General features: G+C 51.2%; 1 protein-coding gene across 2 annotated transcripts in view; it reads left to right on the top strand.

Moving 5' to 3' along the window:
- THOC2 (THO complex subunit 2) overlaps positions 1–23,904 on the top strand; it is a 1,495,542-nt gene that overhangs the window by 904,996 nt on the left and 566,642 nt on the right. For both annotated transcript variants that reach the window (XM_078688746.1, XM_078688744.1), the window contains exon 25: positions 16,708–16,865. In XM_078688746.1, the coding sequence (XP_078544872.1) occupies positions 16,708–16,865 (158 nt within the window). The remainder of the gene's footprint in view (positions 1–16,707; positions 16,866–23,904) is intronic.

Raw genomic sequence — 23,904 nt, 5'->3', positions numbered from 1 at the left:
GTGACTCGGCCGAGGGTTCGGGTGGCACCACCTGCGCGGCTCCGCCGGAGCTGCAGGCGTTGCATCCGGTCCCATACCCTCCCGTCCCTGGAGTGCATGCAACGCAGGAGGAGGTTTGTGATCTCCTCGTGGCCATGAGAACTCACTTCGCTCCGTCTAGGCCTGCCGGTGCGCCTTCGGGCCCCGCAGACCCAAATAGGGGTCCTAGTGAGCCAAAGGCTTCGGCCCCGGTGCCGTCGTCGACTTCGGTCCCGACACCGCCGGGTCCTGGGGGATTCAGGCCTTGATCCCGGTCGGCGCCAGTTGACCTCATGATTCCTCCGTTGGCGCCGACCCCGATGGTGTCACTCCCGGTGCCATCTTCGGATGAAGATGCCCCGGTTTCAGCCCCGGTCCAGGTCCGGAATCAGAGCGGCGCCGTCTCCGGCGTCGGTGGGTGAGCAATTCACCTATGACCCGGCTCCGTTATTTCTGCCTGTTTATCAGGACACAGATAAAGGGGAGGACTGAGAGGGGTCTGAGGACCCTCTGGCACAACATTGCCAGTAAAGACAGGACTGGCAGATGAGCTGGGGGAGGCCAGTGGTCTTGACACTTCGCCTGACACTGGATTCATCGCTCCACCCTCTGTGGCTACGGAGGAGGGTGCTAGATATGGTATGTTGTTGTGCAGGGCAGCCAAGGCCTTGGCTCTTGAGCTCCCTGCTGCGGCCGTTCCGTTCTCCAGGCCTTCCTCGTGTGATCTTGGTTCACAGACCCACCACTGGGGTTGGAATTGCTGGGGTATCTATTCTAAGGTAAGAAATCTAACACTAAGTTAATTACCTTCGGTAACAATATATCTGTAAGAAAAATTGGGGGGAGGAGTTGGCCTAACGGCCAAGGTGCTCGACCTCAGACCTGGGGATCTGGGTTCGAGTTTCGGTAACAACGCCAAAACCTCCTGTGATTCTGGGCAAATCACTTAATCTCCCCGTGCCTAAAAATGAAAGTGTGTGTCCTCATGTAAAAACGTAACTTGTGCTATGTAAAGCGCTCTGATACCTGATTCGGTTCGGGTCTAGTTCGCGCTATATAAAACTCTACAACAAAAAAAAAAATAATAATTAGTTAGTCCTCCCCGTTCTGGGAACCTATATCTAGGGTTAACGTATCTCCCTTTGAGGGCCCTAGTTTCATGGCACCAGTGTCGGTTTCTTGCATGGCTCTGCGTTCCTGGCACAGAAAGCTATGTACAGAACTGAGTTAGTGCGCAAGGATGGCGTCTAAGTACTCTGACGTCATCACAACGCTGATGACGAACGTGGAGCTGCAGACGACGCCTACCGACGCGCAGGGGTACTGCTGACGAAAACTTTCCGGATCCAGTCTGACGCCTGCGGATATTTTAAGGTAAGGAATCGAACACTATCTAATGTTTCTTACAGATATATTGTTACCGAAGGTAAGTAACTTGTGCTTCAGTTCTTGAGTGTGTGACCATTTGATGACTGAGTATGTACATCTGAAAGAAACAGGTTAGTGTTAGATTCCTTACCTTAGCATATCCCCAGGCGTCCGACTGGATCCGGAAAGCTTTGCGCAGCAGTACCCCTGCACGTCGGTAGGCGTCGTCTGCGGCTCCGCATCCGTCGTCGGCGTCGTGATCGCCGGGATGACGTCGTCGGAGTACTTAGACGCCGCCCCTCGCGCGCTGACGTCAGTTCTTTTTTCCGCGCCAGCAACGCAGATCCAGGTAGAGCAGTACTCCTAGTCAATTTTTTGCTAACTTTTTTGATCCTTTTGATCGATTCTCGATTCGACCATACGACTCGCGGTGCCGACAAGGGTGCCTGGGTTTAAACCGTGTGAGGACTGTCACCGCTTGATGTCGGTGACCAACCACCACCGTCGGTGCCTTTACTGTCTCGGGGCCGACCACGATGACAAGTCGTGACCCCCTGCCGGGCCTTGACCTCAAAGGCTAGGCGGGAGCAGTCCCGTAAGCGACTCGAGCTCCGGCAGTCGGCCCGCGCCGCTTGAGGTCCCGGTCCAGGAGGAGGTCAAGGGAACGTAGTCATCGCCGCTCGACGAGACACCACCACTCGTCCGGCTCCAAGTCCTCATGTAAGTCGAGGCACTCGAAAAAGAAGTCGAAGAGGCGACACCGCTCTTCCAACTTCCCCCAACGCTCGCGTGATGCGGTCGGGGGTTCGGGCGACACCGCCCACGCGGCTCCGCCAGAGCCGCAAGCGCCGCGTCCAGCTCAACACCCGACGGTCCCTGGGCTGCACGCGTCGCCGGAGGAGATTCGTGACTTCCTCATGGCCATGCGGACTCACTTCTCTCCGGGCGTCTTCGGGCCCCGTGGGCCCGTCTGGGAGCTCTAGCGGGCCGGCGGCCCCGGCGCCTTTTGGTGCTTCGGCCCCGGCGCCATCGGCGACTTCAGTCCTGACGCCGCAGGGCTCCGCAGGATCCAGGCCTGGATCCGTGGCGTGGCTGGTCGACCTAACAAACCCCTCTGCTGGCGCCGTCACCATTGGTGTCGTCCACGACGCCGTCCCCGGTCGACGTAGTCCCCGGTCCTCACCCGGGTCCGGCGTCGGATCGGCGCCGTCTTCGACGCCGGTAGGTGAGCAATTTACCTATGACCCGGCTCCATCCTTTTTCTCTGATTATCAGGAGATGGATGACGAGGGGTACTGGGAGGGGTCTGAGGACCCTCTGGCACTTCAGTGCCAGTTGAGCCAGGACTGGGCATACGAGCTGGGGGAGGCCAGTGGTCTGGACACTTAGCCCAACACTGGATTTGTATCCCCTCCTACCGTGGCTACGGAGGAGGGGTCTGCTTGTAGCGTGCTGTTGACTAGGGCGGCTAAGGCCTTGGCTCTTGAGCTCCCTGTCGCGGCCGTGGGGACTAACCTCCTCACTGAGGTGCTCAAACCGCAGGCAAGCTCCTCCAAGCTTCTCCTGCCGTTTAACGAAGCCCTCACCAACGTTCTGGTGGGCACCTGGTCCAAGCCCTCTACAGGCTTTCCTGTAGCTCGGAACGTGGTACGACGCCACCGCCCGGCTCCAGGCGACCCCAGCTTCCTGTCCGTTCACCCCACCCCCGAGAGCCTGGTGGTCCAGGCCTCTACATCCCAGACCGCATTCCCGACCGCTCCCCCGGATCTCCTCCCTGAGTTTGGGGCTGCGGTCTGTCAACACCGCCTACCTTTTGGGCCGTTACACCCACTCGCTGTGGGATACGATTGCGGAGGTGCTGCTGCAGTGCCCGGAGGAGGCCCGGGCAAAACTTACCCAAGCCCTAGCGGAAGGGCGGAACGCAGCACGCTACTCCATACGGTGTGGACTCGATACCACGGACTCGCTGGGTAGGGCGTTTGCAACGACAGTGGCGGTTCGCCGCCACACCTGGCTGAGGTCCGCCAACTTTTCAGGGGATGTCCAAGCCACACTCATGGACATGCCCTTTGATGGCCGTCGCCTTTTTGGCGACAAAGCGGACAGTGCGCTGGAGCGTTTCATGGACTCCAGGGCTATGGCCAAGACCTTGGGGGGCAGGGTTCCCCATCACCTCCTTCACTGGCGTACCATCACATCGGGCAGGTGGGTGCTGCAAATCGTCCGAAGGGGTTACTCCCTCCCCTTCTAGGCGACCTATCCAGGCATGCCATCGCATGTCGGGAGATCACTTGCAACTTCTGCAGGACGAAGATACGGCCCTCTTGGTCAAGGGGGCCATCAAGCGCGTTCCTGGGCCAGAAGTAGGACGTGGTTGCTATTCCCACTACTTTCTGGTTCCCAAAAAGGGCAAAGGAGGCCTGCGCCCTATCTTGGACCTACAGAGCGTCAAGGGCTTCCTCCGGAAGGAGAAGTTAAATATGCTGACTATGGCTCAGGTCCTAGCTGCCCTGGACCCAGGAGACTGGATGGTAGCGTTGGACTTGCAGGACGCATATTTCCACATCCCCGCCCTGCCGCCCACTGGCGCTACCTGCGGATCACGGTAGGCCACGGGCACTTTCAGTTTTCTGTGCTCCCCTTCGGCCTTACAAGTGCCCCTCGGGTGTTCACGAAAGGGATGGCGGTGGTCGCAGCTCATCTGCGCAGATTGGGGGTCTCAGTCTTCCCCTATCTCGACGACAGGTTGTTGAAGGCGGGCTCGCCCCGGACAGTCGTCAGCCACCTCCAGACTACGGCCGACGACCTGCACCTGCTGGGGTTCTCCATCAATGTGCCGAAGTCAAACCTCTGCCCCTCTCAGAAGCTCCTCTTCTTTGGAGCGGTTCTGGACTCGGCGCAGTTTCGGTTTTATCCTCCCGAACAGCGGGTACCGGATATTCAGGCTCTGATTCCGATCTTTCAGCCGTTATCCCGAGTCTCGGTCAGGTTGACGCTGCGGCTTCTGGGCTGATATCCTCCTTCTGGTGCATCACGCCATGTGGCAGATGCGGGCTCTGCAGTGGGACCTGAAGTTTCAGTGGGCCCAGCATCAGAGCAACCTGTCCGACCACGTCCGGATCTCGGAGGGCACTGCAAGACAGTGGCAGTGGTGGCTCACGGACCGCGATTGGGTCAGCGGTAGATCCCTCTCCCTACCGGAGCACGTAGTAGTGACAGATGCGTCCCTCCTGGGGGGCCACATGGGATAGGCAGAGATCAGAGGCCTCTGGTCTCCGGCGGAGTCCCAGCTCCACATCAACCTTCTGGAACTGCGGGCGATCCGGCTTGCACTGAAAGCATTCCTTCCCTCTGTCCAGGGAAGTGTAGTGCAGGTGTTAACGGACAACACCACCGCCATGTGGTACTGCAACAAACAGGGGGGTGTGGGGTTGTGGAGCCTTTGTCGGGAGGCTCTGCACCTCTGGCAATGGCTGGAACACCAGGGCGTCACCCTGGTGGTTCAATACCTGGCAGGTTCCCTGAACGCCAGGGTGGACGAACTCAGCCGCCGGTGCTTGATGGATCACGAATGGCGTCTTCACTCGGACGTGGCGCAAGGCCTCTTTCAGCAGTGGGGAGAGCCTTGGTTAGATCTATTAGCCACTGAAGAGAACGCGCAAATTTATCAGTTCTGCGTGTTGGAATTTCCAAGGCGGCACTCGCTCGCAGACGCTTTTCGTCGCGAGTGGAGCTGCGGTCTGTCGTACGCCTTTCCGGCTATACCACTTCTACGCAGAGTGCTGAAGAAGATCAAGCGCGTCCAGGCCCAAGTCATCCTTGTGGCTCCGAACTGGGCACGAAGATACTGGTATCCCGAACTTCTAAGCATGTCAGTCGATCCCCCGATTCATCTGCCTCTTCAGGAGGACCTTCTGTCGCAGCAGCAGGGGACGGTCCTCCACCCGAACCTGTCCAGTCTCCACCTACATGCGTGGAGATTGAGCGGCGACAGTTGAGGCTATTTGACTTGCCTCCTGAGGTCTGTGATGTGATTCTGGCAGCCAGGCGTCCCTCCACAAAATCGGTATAGTCCTGCAGGTGGAACAAATTTGTGGCATGGTGCACAGCAAAGGTTGTGGATCCTCTCTCTGCCCCTCTTTCAGAGGTTCTCCTCTTTCTTCTTTCTCTGGCCCAGCAGGGCTCTGCTCTGGGCTACCTCTCAAAGGCTACCTCTCTGCCATTTCCACCTTCTTGAGGCTTCCTGATCAGCCTTCTCTTTTGAAGTCCCCGGTTGTAAATAGATTTCTTAAAGGCATCACGCACATGTTTCCTCCTGTTCCTTTCTTGATGCATCAGTGGGACTTGAACCTTGTTCTGACCTATTTGATGTGTGCTCCTTTCGAGCCACTTCAAAATTGCCCTCTTCGTCTTCTGACTCTTAAGACTGCATTCCTGGTTGCCATCACCTCTGCCAGGAGAGTGAGTGAGCTCCAGGCTCTATCTTCTAAGCCTCCTTTCCTCTCTGTCCATCCGGACAAATTTGTCTTGAGAACTCGCCCTTCTTTCCTGCCCAAGGTGGTTATGGCCTTTCACATAGAGCAGTCCATCACCTTGCTCACCTTCTTTCCGCCTCCTTTCCGCCTCCGCATCCTTCCAAGGAGTAATAGAGGCTCCACCGTCTGGTCCCAAAATGTGCGCGCTCATTCTATCTGAACCACACACGTCAGTTCCGGGTGGACGACCAGCTCTTTGTTGGTTATGTGGACGCTAAGAAGGGGCGGGCGGTGCGCAAACGGACCATCTCTAGGTGGGTCGTATTGTGCATCAAGGTCTGTTATTCCTTGGCAAAAAAGGAGCCTCCTGTTGGGCTGCGCGCCCATTCCACTCGGGCCACGGCGGCTACTACTGCCCTGGGTCGGGGAGTCCCCTTGCAGGACATCTGTCGGGCAGCTACGTGGGCCTCACTGCAAACGTTTGCTAAACACTACTGACTGTACAGCCAAGTCCAGAGAGATGCCTTTTTCATCCGTTCCGTTCTCCAGGACTTTCTGGTGTGATCTTGGTTCGCAGACCCACCACCGGGGTTGGTATTGCTGGGGTATCTATTCTAAGGTAAGGAATCTATCACTACGTGTTTCTTTCAGATGCACAAGTTACTTACCTTCGGTAATGATATATCTGTAAGAAACAGTAGTTAGTGTTAGATTCCTTACCGCCCCACCCATCCTCCCCGTTCTGTGAACCGATACCTAGGATTAAGAACATCCCTTTTAGGGCCCTAGTTTCATGGCACCAGTGTCTGTCTCTGGCATGGCTCTGCGTTTCTGGAGCGGAAAGCTATGTACAAGAACTGACGTCAGTGCGCGAGGGCGGCGTCCAAGTACTCCGACGACGTCATTCCGGCGATGCCGACGGCCGCGGAGCCGCAGACGACGCCTACCGACGCGCCGAGGTACGGCTACGCAAAACTTTCCGGATCCAGTCTGATGCCTGGGGATATTCTAAGGGAAGCAATCTAACACTAATTACTGTTTCTTACAGATATATCGTTACCGAAGGTAAGTAACTTGTGCAACAAATGCTTTACACTGTCCTCTGATACTGCCTTACTGCTCGACCAAGCTATCACTTTGGAGAGTAAGGTTATATCTAACTTTAGCCTCTGCCATACCTTTGGGGACTGTGGACTCTATGCACACTGTACCTTACTTTGGTCCAGTATATACAGAGCCACTTACTTACAACCTGTCACTCCGTTTCCTACGGATAAACTTTTGGAAGTTCTCCACCAGGGCTCTGGTGGACAGGAGTTGTTACTTCCTTTTGAAGCGTCACTCCACAATTCTCTTGCGGGGGATTGAGGGTGCCCTGAAATGGGTGATCCAGTGCCTCAGGCGCTTCTGCATCATCACCGCCCTGCTCCGCATGACCCTGTCTCTTTCTTTCCACCCTTCTACTCAAGGCTCTCTTCAGCGGAATGCCTTTCCGTGTTTGCCTATGGTGTTGTTTCCTCAGTCTTGGGAGGCCCGGTGGTTGGATTCATGGGGGCGTAATGTCTTCGCTTCTTCTAGCGCTGCCTTGCGGGCGCTTAACAGTTTGTATTTGTTGACCAGGGCTACTTCCAGTCTGTGGGACTCTGTGGAGTCCCTTCTTTTGCATGTCTCTCATGAGGGTACCCGTGCTGATCTACGGGGCCATGTGTTGGATGGTAGGTAGTTGGTCGCACTTATTCTTCGTGCGGCTTTGGATGTTGCCGATGCTCTCGCCCGTTCTATGGCCACTTCTGTGGCTCTCTGTCACCATGCTTGGCTACGTGATGCTGTTTCCTGAAAATATCAGGGAACGTCTGGTTGACCTACCCTTTGACGGAGTCCTTCTGTTTAACACTTATGCAGACTCCGCCATTCAGCGTCTTCTTGCAGGGCTCCGAGCTCCACCTCCTCAGTAGGTTGGTTTGTTGATCCTCCGGGTCTTGGTGGGAGGTGTTATCCCACTGTTCCTGGAATCTGGTGTTGGGGTGACCGTTACACTTTCGGTGAGGGTTGCTGTGCCCTCAGGGTCTTTGGTTGGCCTACCTCTCCAGTTGGCTGAGGGTTCAGCCCCCCTTTTTTTGGCAATAGTATACTTTTTGGCTGCTTATCAAGCCGCCTTTGAGTTCTGCCGCAGGTTTTCCATTTTCTTCTCTGTGGGATTTTTCTTCCCTAAGAGTGGTTCCCATACTTTCATGGGGCGTGTCCTACCCTACGTGGGGTATTTGTAGCTATTGTATAGCCCTGTCTTACACTGGGAGGGTGTGGACTTCTCCTTGCGGGTTCCTCGCCCTTCCAGGTGTTGCTGTATGCCGCTGGTGTGCTTTCTTGGGAAGCTGCGGCGTTGTGCTATGGTGTTTTTGCCCCTTGTCTGCCGTTCGGCCTGATCCTCTGTCTGGTGTTCCAGAAGGGTTATTTTCTTGTGTTGACGGCTTGGTTCGTCCTACTTGTTTCTCCTCTTGTCTTCCGGCTGGTTGCTTGTTGGCACCCAGCTGTGCCCGCGTGGATGATTTGGTCTGGATGTTTAGTTTTGTGGTGCTTGTCGGCGTCTAGTTGCGCCCGCCTGCTCTTCTGGTCTACAGCAGGGGCCTTGGAGTGGGACCTGGCGCCCCTGCTTCTTGGGCCTGGGCTCTTTCCCCTGTCCCTGTGGCTCATCCCCTGTTGGGGAGGACTGGGCTATTTTCCCTGTCCCTGTGATTTGTCCCCTGTTGAAGTTTTGGGTTCGGCTGAGCTGGAGAGGTCCTCTCGCAAACCCTCCTTCCACTTGGGTATGGCTAGGGTATATTTTCTACATTAAGGAATCTGCTAGTAGTCTCTATCAGATGTACGAGTTACTTACCTTCGGTAACGATGTATCTGGTTGAGACCTTTCTAGCAGCAGATTCCTTCACGACCCGCCCTTCCTCCCCGTTCTGCGAGGATCCTTCTTGGTCTTCTGCAATCGCCTGCCTCCAGGTGGTTGTCTTTTGCGAGTGCCTTTTCTTACTCCCTCCCTAGGGGGATGCTCGCCTTGTTGTTGCTCCATTCCTTCCTTTCTGGTGCTTGGTTGATTAATTCATGGGTACTTCTGTGCCCCTGAACCCTGGTCTCCAGTGTGGGGTTCGCTTGTGCACTTCTGACTCTTTGGCAGTACTTGGGGTTGAGGTCCCTTGGCTGGGTCTCGACCCTTGGCTCTTTCAGGAGACTTTCTCCCTGCTGGTGTTGTCTGAGGTTGAATGGTCGTTGCTCTCCATTCTGACCTTGGTGCCCTTTTCTGTTCCGGGCGGTGGCTGTAGACTTGTTGGTCTGCTGTGTATTTTTCACATGCTTTCTGCCCCCGGGGAGGCTGTTGTATTTGTTTGCAGGAATGCTTTCCAGTAGCTGTGCCCTGTTCTTTAATTCTATGTCTTTTGGTGCCTTAGTACCTGGCAGTATTCTGGATGGTGCTGTTCCTCACCATTCGTTTCTTTCCCTTCTGTTTAGCTGGGTTTTTCGCACACTGTTCCAGTATTCTCACAGTTTTGTTTGTGATGGCTCCACATTGTGGCGCGGAAAAGTTCTCCGAAGAAAACGGACATAGGCGCGCTGGGGTGGGACTTATGTATCCTTGCGGATGATGTCAGGGCGGAGTCACGTGGTGCCTTCCCCCCGGCCCGCAGGGATGCTGTGGCAAAAAGTTTTCCGGATCCAGTCTCACGCCTGGGGATAATTCTATGTTAAGGAATCTGCGGCTAGAATCGCCTCTACCAGATACATCGTTACCGAAGGTAAGTAACTCGTACATTATGTTGTCGGTCCACCCGTTTTCCTCGAGGGCACAGATAAATTGGTGGAACTGACGTCAGCACACCAACGAGGTCTTCTTATGACTCCGGTGATGTAATACGGAGTTGCGAGCGGAGCTGTGCTATTGTGACGTCCTCGTTGACGTGGTAGAGCTAAGTAAAGAATTTGCGTGGAATGCTGGCGCAAGGGTAATTTAAAATGTGAGGAATCCACAGGCAGATACTGTATCCACCAGAAAAAGCATTACCAAAGGTAAGTAACTTGTTCGTCTTCACCACATATTACTGATAGCTCAGAGAATTTGTTAGACTCACTAAGTGCCGTAGAATTCAAGCCGGACTACGGCCGCCATTGTAGGAGAGTAGGGTCTGCAATCCTATGATCACCCAGATTTTTGCTTTTTGCTTCACTGGTTTACGACTTTCCCTGGCTGTGGGCCTGCTAATCAGACCCACAGCCTAGCTGTTCTCTCTATTCCAAATTGTACCCAGGTACTGAATTGGCACTGGGCCCTCTCCAAGTCCCTGTACCCAGGGCAGAGGTGCACCCAGAGGTCTCCCAGGGGCTGCAGCATGTATTATGCCACCCCTGGGCTGACTAACTAAACAGACACAACTGGCTGCTTGACAGCTGGGGCAAGGTGGTGTAATCACCCTTTGCTTTAGATATAGTATATCTATATCTAAACCTAAAATGGGCACACAGATCTCCTATCAGTAACTCCTATGGCAGGCCTTAACAATCCTGAAGGCAGAGTGCTTGGAATCGTGTGAGATGGTGCTCTGGCATGAGCTGAGCCTGTCTGCGGCTTTCGGGATCTATCCCTTAGCCGTTTCCATGATAGCGTCAGACCATATACTTTTAAGTGCCTTATAATCCTCGCGGTTATGGTAACTTTGGTCTGGCATTATCTAAACATGTCGTGTAAGGTGTCATACGCTTTGGAATACTACCCCCTCGCCAGTTCTGGCGACGGGGGTAGCATTCCACCCCTCTAGAGGGAGAAGACATGTTGGTAGCCTGTAACCCCGGTTAAAGTTGGACATAGCCTCAGCTCCACAAAATGGATGCTGCCACCGAGACACAAGTCTGACCTGCTGCTGCTGGGAGTCCTTCCAGCGAGGAGTGCTTGGACAAAGGGTTTCCTGTCAGGGGCGGTGCCAGCACCATCCCAGATAGGGTTTTGTGTATCCCAGGTAGGCAGGGCTATAGAGGAAGGTGACTGCAAGTGGCACCCCGGTGCTCACTGTGCATATGCCGGCTCAAACCAGTTCCTGGGGCACACCAGCCCCTGATCTGGGGAGAGACCGAACAAAGGAGAGGGGTGTAACCACCCCCTTCCTAGTCCCACCCATAGGGCAGGACTTAGTCGCGTGCCAGCCCCTTTTCTCAGGATAAAGGTAGGAGCAGGCCCCCTTCCAAATTAGATCATCTTTGAATCCTGAAACTACTTTCCCCGAAAGGAACTCAAGACTTCTTCCTAAGATTTCTCCCTTGTGACTAAGGAGTAGTCACCCTGCAGCAGCAGGCACCAACCAAGCATCGCGGTTTGCTGTAAGTCTCTCCTCCGGATCCAGACTGCCCAGCTCGACGAGAACCGGCTTCCCTGGCACCTCTGACCTCTACCTGCATCATCAGCCCAGCTGAGATTCGTGGGTGTGACGAGACCTCGAGGGACCGGCCATCTTCAAGACTGCACGACGCTTGCCCAGCACGACCACCGAGGGATCCTTGAATGAGTGCTTTGGGGTTTTAGAAGCCCCAACCCTGAGCAGCTCCAGCACCGAAGTCCAGCCCTCCAGCATCCACGAGATCTGCGTGGGGCCCTTCTGCTCTTTGCTGCTCACCGCGTTGTCCAGGACACTTGCCCGTTGGCTAGTGGCCCTTCTGACGACGAACCACGACGACAACACCGCTGGTCTGGTTGCTCCAGACTGGCCCTTGCTCCCCTCCAACAGAGGAGCACCCCGGACCCTCCTGGTCCACTCCAGACGCCATTTTGAGTCCACCGCGTGGGCTTGCATTTGCCAAGACTTGTTGCCCCTATCCTGGGTCCAGCGACGTCGACAGCAGATACCGTCGTGGGACAGCTCGCCCCTCCATCCTGGTCGCCGACAACGCCTCCTGGTCCGAGAGACAGCAGAGCCCAGCGTCGCCCACTCACCTGGTCGAGGTGACTTCGCCCGGTGCCATCCTAGTGCCCACCTAATCACTGGCTAGTGATTCAGGACTTGGTCCCCTCTGCTTACAGGTCTCCATCTTCATCGATCCAGGCTTGGATCACATCGAACATCTTCACTGGTCGCCTGCCAGCAACTTCTTCTTTCAGGCTTCATAGACTGCAACGAGGATTCCCGACGTCTTTTCAGACCTATGCAGCCGCAGCCCCTGGGCTAGGTAACCTAAGCATTTCGGTGCTCCAGCATAGCTTAACTATCTAAGTGTCCAGATTCTTTTTCGTTTCAGCTCTACCTAGTCGGATTCGTCCGATAACACTAACTTTGCATTTACTAGCCTCCATAGACTTTGTTCCGCATCCCGCGTGAGAGTGCACACTCTGCACCCGATCTCCCTAGGCCTCCTGCTAGTAATCTAAAGGTTCAGTAGTCTAGTCCTAGCGATCCCAAAGCCTCTGAGAATAGTTACTTACCTGCTAGTAATTCGCATTCCACTTTTGTAGTATATGGTTTTTCGTGCCCCTTGGGCATTTGTGTAAATTGTGCGACTTTAAGTATTTTCTTAAGAGTTTTGTGTTGTGCTTAGCTCCCTGACTCATAAAGAGTTCAGGGTAGTACTGTTATAAATAAATATACTTTTATTTTCATAACAACTTGTGTGGTGTCCTTTCACTTGGTGTTCAAAGGGTAAATGTGGTGGTAAACAGCTGGCTTAACACGCCCTCTAGAGTTTAGCCTAAAGACTGCTCTTGTCCATGCTACTAGGATAGCTGGTCTATCAGGTTGACTTACAACCAATCATCAATAAGGGTCGTTGGAATGATACATAGTGATCACTAGAATAGTGAGCACTGCATATCAGGCCAACTTCTCACAGCCATCATCTGAATCATGATGAAATTTGGAAAAGCATAATTCTCTGCAGTGCTCCAGCTCTAGTGAACTGCATTTATTGCTGGAGTGTTAGTTCTGAACTCTAGCTGAAAAACAAGAAAAGCTGATTGTTGAGTCAAAATTTAAATGCATCCACTTTGCACAAATCCCCCACTTGGATAGGCATCAGGAAGTGGACCATGTCTAACTTGGATCTAACCAGATCTAACAATAGCTGGAGTCCCTCTGGGAGCAGGAATTCTTGCCATCAGGCTGTCCTGGTCTAATAGGTATTTGGCAGTTACTGACCATTGGTAGTCTAAACAATAGTGCAAAAGATATTTGGCTATTTATTTATTTATTTATGAAATTTGGTAAAGCGCGAACAAATGCCCGTGGGCGTCTCTGCGCTGCGACATTTGCATCAGATTTTCCGCTGCTTATGTATACTGAGATTATTGCTGATTGAACAGCCAGGTTTTTAGCTGTTTACGAAAGGACCAGAGAGAGGAACTGGTCCGAATTGAGAGGTAGGGTATTCCACAGTTTTGGGGCCGAAGCCAAGAACCTACGGTCTCCCCAGGAGACGGTCTTGGTACGAGCTCCCAAGTTCCTAACCTTGGAAACGGGATTAGGCAGAGTTCCGAAAGAAGCAAGCCACCAAGTGGAAGACCAGCTAGGTGTGAGTTGTCCAAAAATGACAACCTCCGTCTTATCGGAATTGAGTTTTAGACAATTGGAGGCCATCCAGTCTCCAATTGCCAACATACCTTCTTTGAAATTCTCTGCCATCTTTTGGCCGTTGTTTTTGATGGCCAGGACTAACTGTCATCGGCATATGAGGTAAGGCTCATCCCTTGTGCTTGAATGATATTGGCTAGGTCCGACACGTAGATATTAAAAAGTGTCGGACTCAGGGATGAGCCTTGTGGGACCCCACATGGCAGAGACAGATTAGTCGATTGGTATGATCCCAGGGTGACAGCCTGAGTTCTGCCTGATAGAAAGGAGGCCAGTAGATCTTTGGCTGCTTGTTGGATGCCCATTTTTTCGACACGATCGACCAAAATCGAATGGTCGACTGTGTCGAAAGCTGCAGATAAATCTAGTAGCACCAAGACTGCTGTTCCTCCTTGATCTCGGATGGCTCTGATGTCAAGGCGGTTTTGGTGCCGTGGAACTTACGGAACCCAAATTGGGTGTCATCCAGTGAGTGATGTTCCTCAATGAATTCAGATAACTGTGAATTAAATGCTTTTTCTGCAGCTTTTGCCAAGAATGGAAGGCTGGCTATCGGTCGAAAATTTTTCAGGTCAAGATGTGGCTTTTTTTAGGAGTGGTTTAAGGAGGGTTTTTTTAATTTCCGGATAAATCCCAGATCTGAACATGCCATTACAAATTTGAGTGATGACAGGTATCAAGGTGTCCATGACTGGAGGAAGAATTTTAAAAGGGCATGGATCGAAGGCTGAACCGGTTTTAATCGAGGAGATAATATCCGATGTTTGAGCCTCATTGATGTCTTTAAACTGTGTGAATAAAGAGACAGGCGGTGTGGAGTTGGTGGTTATTGGAGGATTATTAATATTAGCGGAGAAGGCGGTGTAAATATCGTTGACCTTAGTGAAGAAGAAGGTTCCCAAAGCATCACAAAGGGATTGAGAGGGAGGAGGATTTAAGTCGGGGGAATATCCGGCTAAATGCTTGGTAGTATCGTGAAGCTGTTTTATAGAGTTCTTGGCTTGCTCTATCCGTTCGCTAAAGTACTTCCTCTTGGCTTCAGCGATCATAACTTTATATTTGGCAAGCATCTCCTTATAGCGGGTTTTGCTTTCATCGTTGTACGACTTCCGCCAATGCCTCTCCCTGTTCCTACAAAGTTGTTTCTGGTCCCTAAGAGCTTCGGTAAACCATGGTGCAGAGGGGGTCGATCTGTTTCTTATTACCTGTTTAAGGGGTACAAGTGAATTAGTGGCAAGACCCAGCCAGTCCTGAAATTTCTTGGTGGCTGTATTAGGATCAGTGGATAATATGGGCTGAGAGTTGATGAGGCGAGTTTTTAAAATAGAGCTGTCTATATCTTTCCAAACCTTAAAAGGATCACGGCTGGAAATGGGTGCGTTGTCAGTGGGGGCTTCAATGGTGGTAATTGTGCCCAGAATTGCATGATGGTCCGACCAAGTGAGTGGAAGGTTATCAGTTATGTGAAGACCCTCCAGGTTAGAAAAGATGCCATCCAAGATATGACCGCCGTCATGCGTGGGGGAGTTGACCAATTGAGGAAGCCCTAGGGTATTCATGCCTGATAGAAGGGAGATGGTATCACTGTCTTCCTGTTTCTCTAAATGGAAATTAAAGTCACCCAGTACCATTAGGGACTTTTCAATAGCTAAGGGTTCCAAGATGGTACTAAAATCTGAGAGGAATCCTGCCCGTGCTCCAGGTGGTCTATATACAAGTATTCCTTTGAAATTGTCGGAGGGGGGAGTTTTAATGGCAAATTGCATGGCTTCACAGGTGAATGAGGGGATCAAGGAGGTCCTGACAGCGTAAGTGTCACGGGCAATAATAGCTAGCCCGCCCCCTTTTTTGTGCTGTCGGTCTTGTCTGTAAAACTTAAAACCACTAGGAACCGCGACAACTAAGTCTGGGTTTGATGTGCTGTCCATCCATGTCTCGGTCATGAACATTATGTCAATATTCCTGTCCTTTACGAAGTCTGCTATATCTTGTCTGTTTTCCGAGTGAGCGGACATTGGTAAGCGCAATCAACATCCTCTTTGGACGTTTCTTGTTCCTGAAAGTGGATGTTTTCTTAACCAAAGGGATGATGGCCTTACAGTGGGGACAGGAATATGGGGGAGGTAATGGGGCAAGAGCCGGATCGTACCTGGAGCAGTTGCTTGAGTGTGGTGAGCGCAAATTATATAGCATGATATTTGTATATTGGATAGTAGGGACAATGCTGTTTGAACCAGGGGTTCTAGCCCTGGGCCCGATACAGGCGCGGATGGGCGCAGACGGGCTTGCCTTTGGCGCGCCTTTGGTGCGCCGCTGGTGCGCGGACGGGAAGGCATGGTCCCTTTATACCGGGTGGAGGAGGGCGGGAGGCGTCCAGCAGCTGGACCGCAACCCTTTCCTCCCAGTAAGATGGCGGCTGTAATCGTCAGTCACGGCGTCAGCACCTTAACCTGCGCCGTGAACGGGAGATCGATTGCGGGGAGTCTCAGTGCGACGTAAATCTCGCACTCGAGAATCCGATATGTAAGGTAAATAAAAACGAATGTTTAAAATATTTACAATTCTTAAAACAGGTTTTACCCGCAAATATCACAATACATACAATAGTGCAGAGATAGTGTGGAGAACCCCCGGCTTCCGCCTCAGGGGAGAATATGCTGAAGATGCTATTATATCTAAAATTCACCCCTCCCCTCCCCCCCCCCCCCAGCCAATATATATATATTAAGCTCCTATTTTGAGAAAAGTAGCCAACTCGTTTTAAACCTGTCTTTTGCTTTGCGAGAGCTCTGCATGTGAGAAGCATTGTCGAATTGCATGGTGGCTAGGCACTACAGTCTGAGGGCCATATTGGTCAAATGGTAAACTGATAGTGAGGTAGAGAGCACTCGCTTGTGTGGCTAGTCTGCAAACTTCAAGCATCAAAGATATAGGGTGACATGGCGGAGAGGCTTAGTCTTCGTTTATGTGACTTGTTATTAAGAGCCTCATGGATATTGTTGTGTGATGTTCTTTTAGTAAAGAAAGTGAAAAGTATAATCCTCTCTTTTGACCTAAAATGATAAATGCATATTAAGATTCTACAAGCTAGCGAAAAATAATTATTTTACTTGCAATGGAAATATTTACTAAGAGCTTCAGTTTTTGAAAGACATTGGCAGTAGCCTGTTAATTTATATGGCTGTTGAGTTTGATAAGTGCATTTTTGTTCTGATCAAAAGTTAATGTTGTTTTTCTTTCCTTTTGGTTACTAGGATCTACAAAAAATGAGACCATCACTAAATTTCTGCAGCTGTGCATTTTCCCGCGATGCATCTTTTCAGCCATTGATGCAGTTTACTGTGCACGATTTGTAGAACTAGTACATGAACAGAAAACTCCAAATTTTTCCACACTTCTTTGTTATGACAGAGTGAGTAATTTGCTCCATGACACATGCATTGTTTTGAACAAATCTTTGTTTTGAACAAATCTTTGTTGCAAGTGGTCTTTGTACTAGACTGTCATTGTAATTTTTATTAGCATTTGTTTGAATCGAAGGGACTTGGTCGCAAAGGCGCCAATTCTTCTGCTTTTTTGGTTGCCACACATCTGTTAACATCTTAAAACCAAGGGCCTCCAACCTTTTGTGGAATAAGAGCTCCTTCTGTTCTGTGAAAACCACCACAACCTACTAATATTAGTGTTGTAATAGTGACCACATTGAAGAAAATTACCTTTGCCACCACTACTTGCAACATAACCAGCAATAATCACATCTGTGCATCAGGAAAGTTGCCAGCAGGAAGGTAAACACAACTTTGTCAATTTTGAATGTCCTCTTTGAGTAATACACAGCAGATACAGTGGAAAAGTCTCTGGCACCTAGGTATTGATATTAATGAGTCTCCTCAATAATCATGTTTTATCATGCAAATTGCAACCGTAACACATTTTTGAATTTCAGCCATTTTTCTCCAAACATCAGCTTATAAGTTCTGAAAATACACACATTGTTGGCTCAAATACACAATCAGTTTTGGTGTACATTTATTAATTCAGTCAAGCAAATGTTCTAAATTAGTTTACCGGGCTGCACACAGGAGAGCTACTGTCAGAGAGCCACCAGTGACTCACGAGCTACTCGTGGAGAAGAATGTCTCAAACTATTCTTCCATGTATTAAATAGCTATCAGTTGTTGTACCAGGCACAACTATCTATGGGGAGAGCTGGGGATGGCACACAAGTGAGGGTGGAGGGGCAGAGAAACCGGGCGTGGGACACTAAATGATGACTTTATGGGCAGAACCTCAGGGAAACGGTCGAGTGAGAGAGAGACAGAGTTGTGTGCTGGGTTCATTCCTGGAAGTTCATGCTTTGCTGTGGGAAGATCAACCCACATACCAACCAGGCAGGAGGAAGAACGTTACAGCTCCTCTGTTTGGACCTGCCACCAAAAGAGTGTATACACCTGGCAAACGGGGTATTTTACTTTGTTACACCAATGTTTCTGACCTCAGTGATGCACAAGATGACATACAAGAGACTCTCCGGGATCAGGGGTCTCCCTTACCCAGAGAGAGTCGCTGATCATGGTAATTCAGAGAGATCTGCAGAGAACACTACTCCACAATCAAGGTATCATGTCTAGGGATTCAATCAAAATAATGAAGACTCTATGTGCAATGTGAGTAACCTTGATTGGCCAAATGTTGGCCACCAATAAGGCCATAAGGGAACTAGGAGTCCAAAGAAAACGCCTAGGATAAGACTGCAGCAGCCAAAATAAAGAGCCCATTAGCAGCAGACAAGGTAATTTTCTTCAGTTGAATAGCGCAAAGAGAAATTCACCATCTGCTAGAACAGTAAATATCCTTGATAATAGTGGATAGTAATAGCATAACATTGTAGATTTCTATTTCTGATGGATACATCTGCCTGTGGATTTCTCACCTTATGAACATCCCCTTCCGTGGACATTTTTCCTAGCTCTCCGAGCCGACGAGGCCGTCACAATGCTATGGCTCCGCAAGCGGCTCCGCATGACGTCACCGGAGTCATAAGAGGACCACGTCCGCGTGATGACGTCCGTTCCCCTTTTTCCGTGCTGTCGACGCGAACAGTTTTTTCTGGGACTCTCCATACTTCGTTTGGATACTTAGTAATTTCGATTGTATCTCTTTCTCTTTTGTCATGTCTGCTCCGAGGAAGCCCGGTTTTAAACCCTGCAGGGAGTGCGATAAAAATAAGTCTATTACTGACCCGCATGAAGATTGCTTTTGGTGTTTATCTTCAAATCACGATGTCGAGGGATGGTCTTCGTGCTTAAAGATGAATCCTAAGGCGTTGAAGGAGCAAGAAGCCAAACTTTACATGGCCAAGGCAAGGAAAGAGAAAAGGGGTAGAAAAAGGTCAAAGTCCAGGTCTTCGATGTCGCACGACTCCCAAGAGGAAGCATAAGAAGAAGAGGAGACCTGCTTCTCAGCGCCGATCCTCGAAGTCTGTGGTGTTGAGGTCGCCTTTTCCTGCTCGACGTCGAGAAAAGGACTTGCTTTCTCCTTCAGTGTCTCTTCAAGAGACTCCGGCTCAATCTCCTTCCTATAAGGGGACTCCAGAGCAAGCGACGCCGCCGAGATTCTTACCGACTCCAGAGGGTGTGTTGAATCTGGCTGATGATGAGGTTCCTTCGGCTCCGCTGTTCTCCCTGTGGCTCCTGCGACTCCGATTCTATAGGTACCTCGTTCGGCTTCATACTCTTAGTTTCAGACGCTGGGTTCGGATCCGCTGCATTTTCTGAATGCAATGTATGGCGTGTTCGCCAGAGCCTCGTACCCCTCGGGAGCACCTTCTGGTCCCATGGGTCCTTTGGCATATAATTTGGGTGTGCCTCACCAATATCCTCAGGCCCCCTTTATGCCGTTCATGCCAGCGACGCCGTCCTGGCCCTTCAAGGATGTCGACGCCGGATGGTCAATCCCCGGCTCCATCCCGCGAAGCCTCTCTGATTTGATCGGCGCCAGCTATGGTAGAGGATCCACCTTCGCCGCCGTTCCCGGAGCCGTCAATGCCTCAACCGAAGATGCGCTCGAGGAGAGCTTATTGGAAGAGGAGCAGTACCAGGCTGAAGAGAGGGCGGAAGGAGTGGTGTATGACACAGAAGATGTGTTTGAAGACTTGTGTGAGGCAAGTGGGGTTGACACTTCTCTGGAGTAGGACTTTGCTTCTTGAAAGGCTTCTCCCTCGAAGGATTCTGCTTCTTATCATATGGTTATTAGGAAGGCTGCTGAACTTTTCGATTTGCAGCTTCCTGTGGCGGAGTATAAGCCTTATCTTCCTACTAAGGTGCTTCATTCCCCATCTTCGGTGGTTGAACCACTTTTGCGATTCAATGATGCTCTGACGGAGCCAGTCCTCGATGTGTGGCGCAATCCTCTTTCACCTCCTGCTGTTTCGAGGTCAGTCTAAAGAAGGTATAGCCCTGCTCCTGGAGATCCGGTTTTCCTTTCTTCTCACCCCTCTCCTGAAAGTCTGTCTGGTGGTGCAGGCTTCTTGTTCGAAGCAATCTACAGGGGCATTTCCAACAGATTGGAGCAATCTGCGAAAAAAGTCTTTTAGTCTGCTTGTATGGCACTGGAGTCTACCAACGCCACTGGTCTCTTGGGCAGGTATATTCATGCCCTAATGGACTCTGAAAAGCAGCTTCTTCCAAAGTTGTCTGAAGAGGACAAGGGGAATCTGAGTGAAGTGTTAGTGTACTCTCAGGCTGCGGCTCGCCAAGTCATCCAGTCTGGCTTGGGCATGGCAGATTCTGTTGTCAGAGTAATGGGCTCTACCATTGCGACAAGAAGACATGCATGGTTAAGGTCTTCTGGGTTCTATCCTGACGTGCAGGCTGCTCTCATTGATTTGCCATTTGATGGTTCAAAGCTTTTTGGTGAAAAGGCGGACTCTGCCCTGCAAAGATTTAAGGACAGTAAGGCTACTGCAAGGTCTTTGGGTCTGCAGACTCAGGCAAGAGGCTATGGAGATAAACGTTACTGTGGTTTTGGGAAGACTTCCTTTCGTGGGTCCAGACCGCCTCAGCAACAGCAGCAGAACCCCTTGTATAGGAGCTACAGGGGTAAAGGCAGATGTCGCCTTCGTGGAGCCGGATGGCAATCCTCTTCCTCCTCGTCCTCCTCGTCCTCCTCCTCTACCTCCCCAACTCCTCTCAGTAATGCAGGAAAGCAGCCCTAGATCCATGTGGGTCCCATAGGAGGTCGGCTTACCCATTTTCTACAAGATAGGAAATTAGTAACTTCGGACCTTTGGGTTTTAGATCTTGTAGAAAATGGGTATGCCCTTCCCTTCAGGGAATTCCCTCCTTATTACCCTCCTTGTCAGGGGTTTTGCATGGAGGATTATTTGCTTCTCTTTCAGAAGGAGGTTCTTACCCTGTCACAAAAAGGTGCGATAGGGGTGGTTCCGGAGCAGGAAAGGGGGTCAGGGTTCCTACTCACAGTATTTCCTGATCCCCAAGAAGGATGGCAGATTACGTCCTATCCTGGACCTCAGAATCTTGAATCTGATTCTCAAACAGGAGAGGTTCAAGATGCTCACCCTAGCGCAGGTTCTTCAAGTGCTTGTGAGAAAGTGGCTCTATATATACTGGACCAGAATAAGGTACAGTGTGTATAGAGTCCACAAGCCCCAGAGGTATAACAGAGGTTAAAGCCAGGTGTGACCTTACTCTCTAAAGTGGTAGCTTGGTCGAGCAGTAAGGCAGTACCTGAGAACAGTGTAAAGCATTTGTTGTACACACTCAGTCAGCAAAAGGTTTCACACACTCAAAGACTAAACTGCAGGCCAATTGTTTTAATATCCAAGATATAGATGTTTTATTTCTAGAACCAACAGGTATCAAAATATACTGCTCTCAATATGAGCGGTCTCAGATGAGTACTTTGCAGCAAGGGAATAAACTTTGTGAACACATTAGATACAGGGGTTGCAGTAGGCAACACAATTCTAAACACACTTTAGCATTGTACACAATGGGTTCTCATCATACAAGTACAGTTGATTACTTTGTAGATTACTTTGGCAGTTCCAGGACTGAAGCCTAAATGCAGTCCTGGGGTCTAAGCTGAAAACAATTTAGTATAAACGTTTTAGTTATTGTAGTGATTTTTCAGGAAGTTAAAGCTGTTTTAAAAGTTCACACTTATTAACTTTTCAGTGAAAATCTGGCAATGTTTTCCAATGGGAGAAAATTCAGGTTGCAGGTAAAGTACGATCTCGTTACTTTTGTATTCCAGTACTGGGCTCCTAAGTCCAGCACTGGGGTCTCAACCTAAAACAGGTAAGTAATTACGTTTCAGTATTTCGTATTGTTTTTAAAGAATATTTCAAGTTTTCAAAAGTAGACACTTGGAAGAAATGTAAGAGAAAAGCAGACAATGGATTCCTATGGAGAAAATACAGATTAGGGGTAAACCCGATTCGGATTACTTTTGTGGTTCGATACTGGGCTACAAGATACAATACTGGCTTTCTCTCCTGATCACAGGTGAGTACTTCGGAATTCGTTACTCGGCTAATTTTATAGGAATATTTCAAGTTTTCAAAAGTCGGTTTTTCGAGTCAAACCAGTCAATGTTATCTAATGGCAGGTAAGTGAGTTACCGGTTTTCAGGTGAGTACTCGGCTGGTGAAGTTAAGGTTCTGGGCATAGATCCAGGGGTCCCCCAGGGTCAGATAGGTACAGTTGGTTCACCCTCAGCGGCACAGGGGCGGCCGGGTGCAGAGGTAGTTAGGCCCAATGTTATCCAATGTGTGGCAGGGGGCCTCTGTTTGGTGGCTTCTGGCTAGCAGGCCACGCGGCTGTGGGAGCGGGGCTCCTGGTCACTTGCTCAGGGCAAATGTGGAAGTAGGATAGGGCAAAGGGGGCACGGCCAGCGGCACTTGGGCGGCTGGATGCAGGGTGCTTTTGAGCCGTCAGACGCTCAATGTTATTTAATGGGAAAGGTAACAAACGAACAAAGGCTGCAGGCTCGGGGACGAAGACTCTTCAGGGGCGACCACCACTTCGAGAGGTAAGTTGGGATCTTGGAGCACAGGTAGGTACCCCACAGGAAGGCACAGGGGGCTGTAGGGCGCCGGGTGCAGGGGGGTCTTTAGGTGTCTGGAAAGCTTACCCTCAGCTGGTCGCGGTTGGAGGGGCCCCTGGTTCTGAGTCTGCAGGCGTCGTCTGGTTCTTCGAGGAGGGTCTTTGGGCACCGGACTTCGGGTACCAGTCGCCGGGGGGACGTCCTTGTGGTCTTGGATCACTTGGGCACGGGCTGGGCGGATGCAGAGTGGGCTGGTCCGGAGCATCCTGGCTGACACCAGGGGTGTTGTTGCAGCAGAGCCTCTGCTGATGGGAGTCCCATTCTTTAAGATGGTCAAGTCAGGCAGGTTCTCTGGGTGTCCCAAGGTTGCTGTCCGCTGGAGTCACCGGGGTTTAGGCAGGAGCAGGTTCCAGGATCGAGAGGCCGGTAGGGCTGGGGCCAAGTCAGTTGTCGTCCTGTTGTTAGCAGCTGCACTGCAGGTCTTCTTCCTCTTCCTCTTGATCTTTTTTCTTCTTTTCGTATCGGGATCCGAGGAAGGAAGGTCAGGGAGCCCCTAAATACTGAATTTAGGGGCATCACAGATAGGGCAAGGGCAGGGACCAATAGGTCCCTGTCCTGGGGTGGGTACACCCCCCTAGCCTGCTCATCTCCTGTGGGAGGGGGGCAGGAGCCTAGCTGTGATTGGGCAGGGCTCCCCATCTTCAAGATGGCCGGAGCCCGGGGTCGTGCTTCACCTCGTCTCCCCCACCTGGGTGGTGGGGTTGGCGCAGACTGGCACCCCCCCCTTCCTGACGTAGTTTTTTCCACCAGTCTTTCCGCCAGAGTGGGGGTCACGACTGGTGGGGCCAGTTGCTGGGTACAGCAAATGGTCTGGAGAAGCTCACTGAGGCGGCAGGCCTTTGAAGCTTCCCCCTGCCCATCCTGGGGGAGGAGACCTAGCACATGGCCCAGGATGTGCATTGTTGCAGGCCCAGGAGAGCGGGGGCTCTCCACCCAGGGGTCCAGCAACATGTCTGCTGTGTGGCAGCCTAGGCAGCCTCTCAGTCCAGACGTGGATTGTGGTTAGGTTTCAGAGGGCATCAGGTTTCAGTGGGCATCTCTAAGATGCCCTCTGTGGTATATTTTTCATTAAATCCCACACTGGCATCAGTGTGGATTTAATGTGCTGAGAAGTTTGATACCAAACTTGTCAGTCTTCAGTGTAGCCATTATGGTGTTGTGGAGTTCGTAATGTCGACCTCCCAGCACCATATACTCTTAATGGCATCACTGCACTTACAGTGCCCAGGAATGGCCCTGGGTACTGTAGGGGCACATTGGTCATGCACCTGTGCCCACACCACTGGCATAGGGCACCCAGCTAGAGGGGTGACTGATGTATG

The sequence above is a fragment of the Lissotriton helveticus genome, chromosome 4_1 (assembly GCF_964261635.1).
Source record: "Lissotriton helveticus chromosome 4_1, aLisHel1.1, whole genome shotgun sequence".
In the NCBI taxonomy this organism is placed as follows: Eukaryota; Metazoa; Chordata; class Amphibia; order Caudata; family Salamandridae; genus Lissotriton; species Lissotriton helveticus.
The sequence above is the reverse complement of the archived record's forward strand: the minus strand, read 5'-3'. Positions and strand labels throughout refer to the sequence as shown.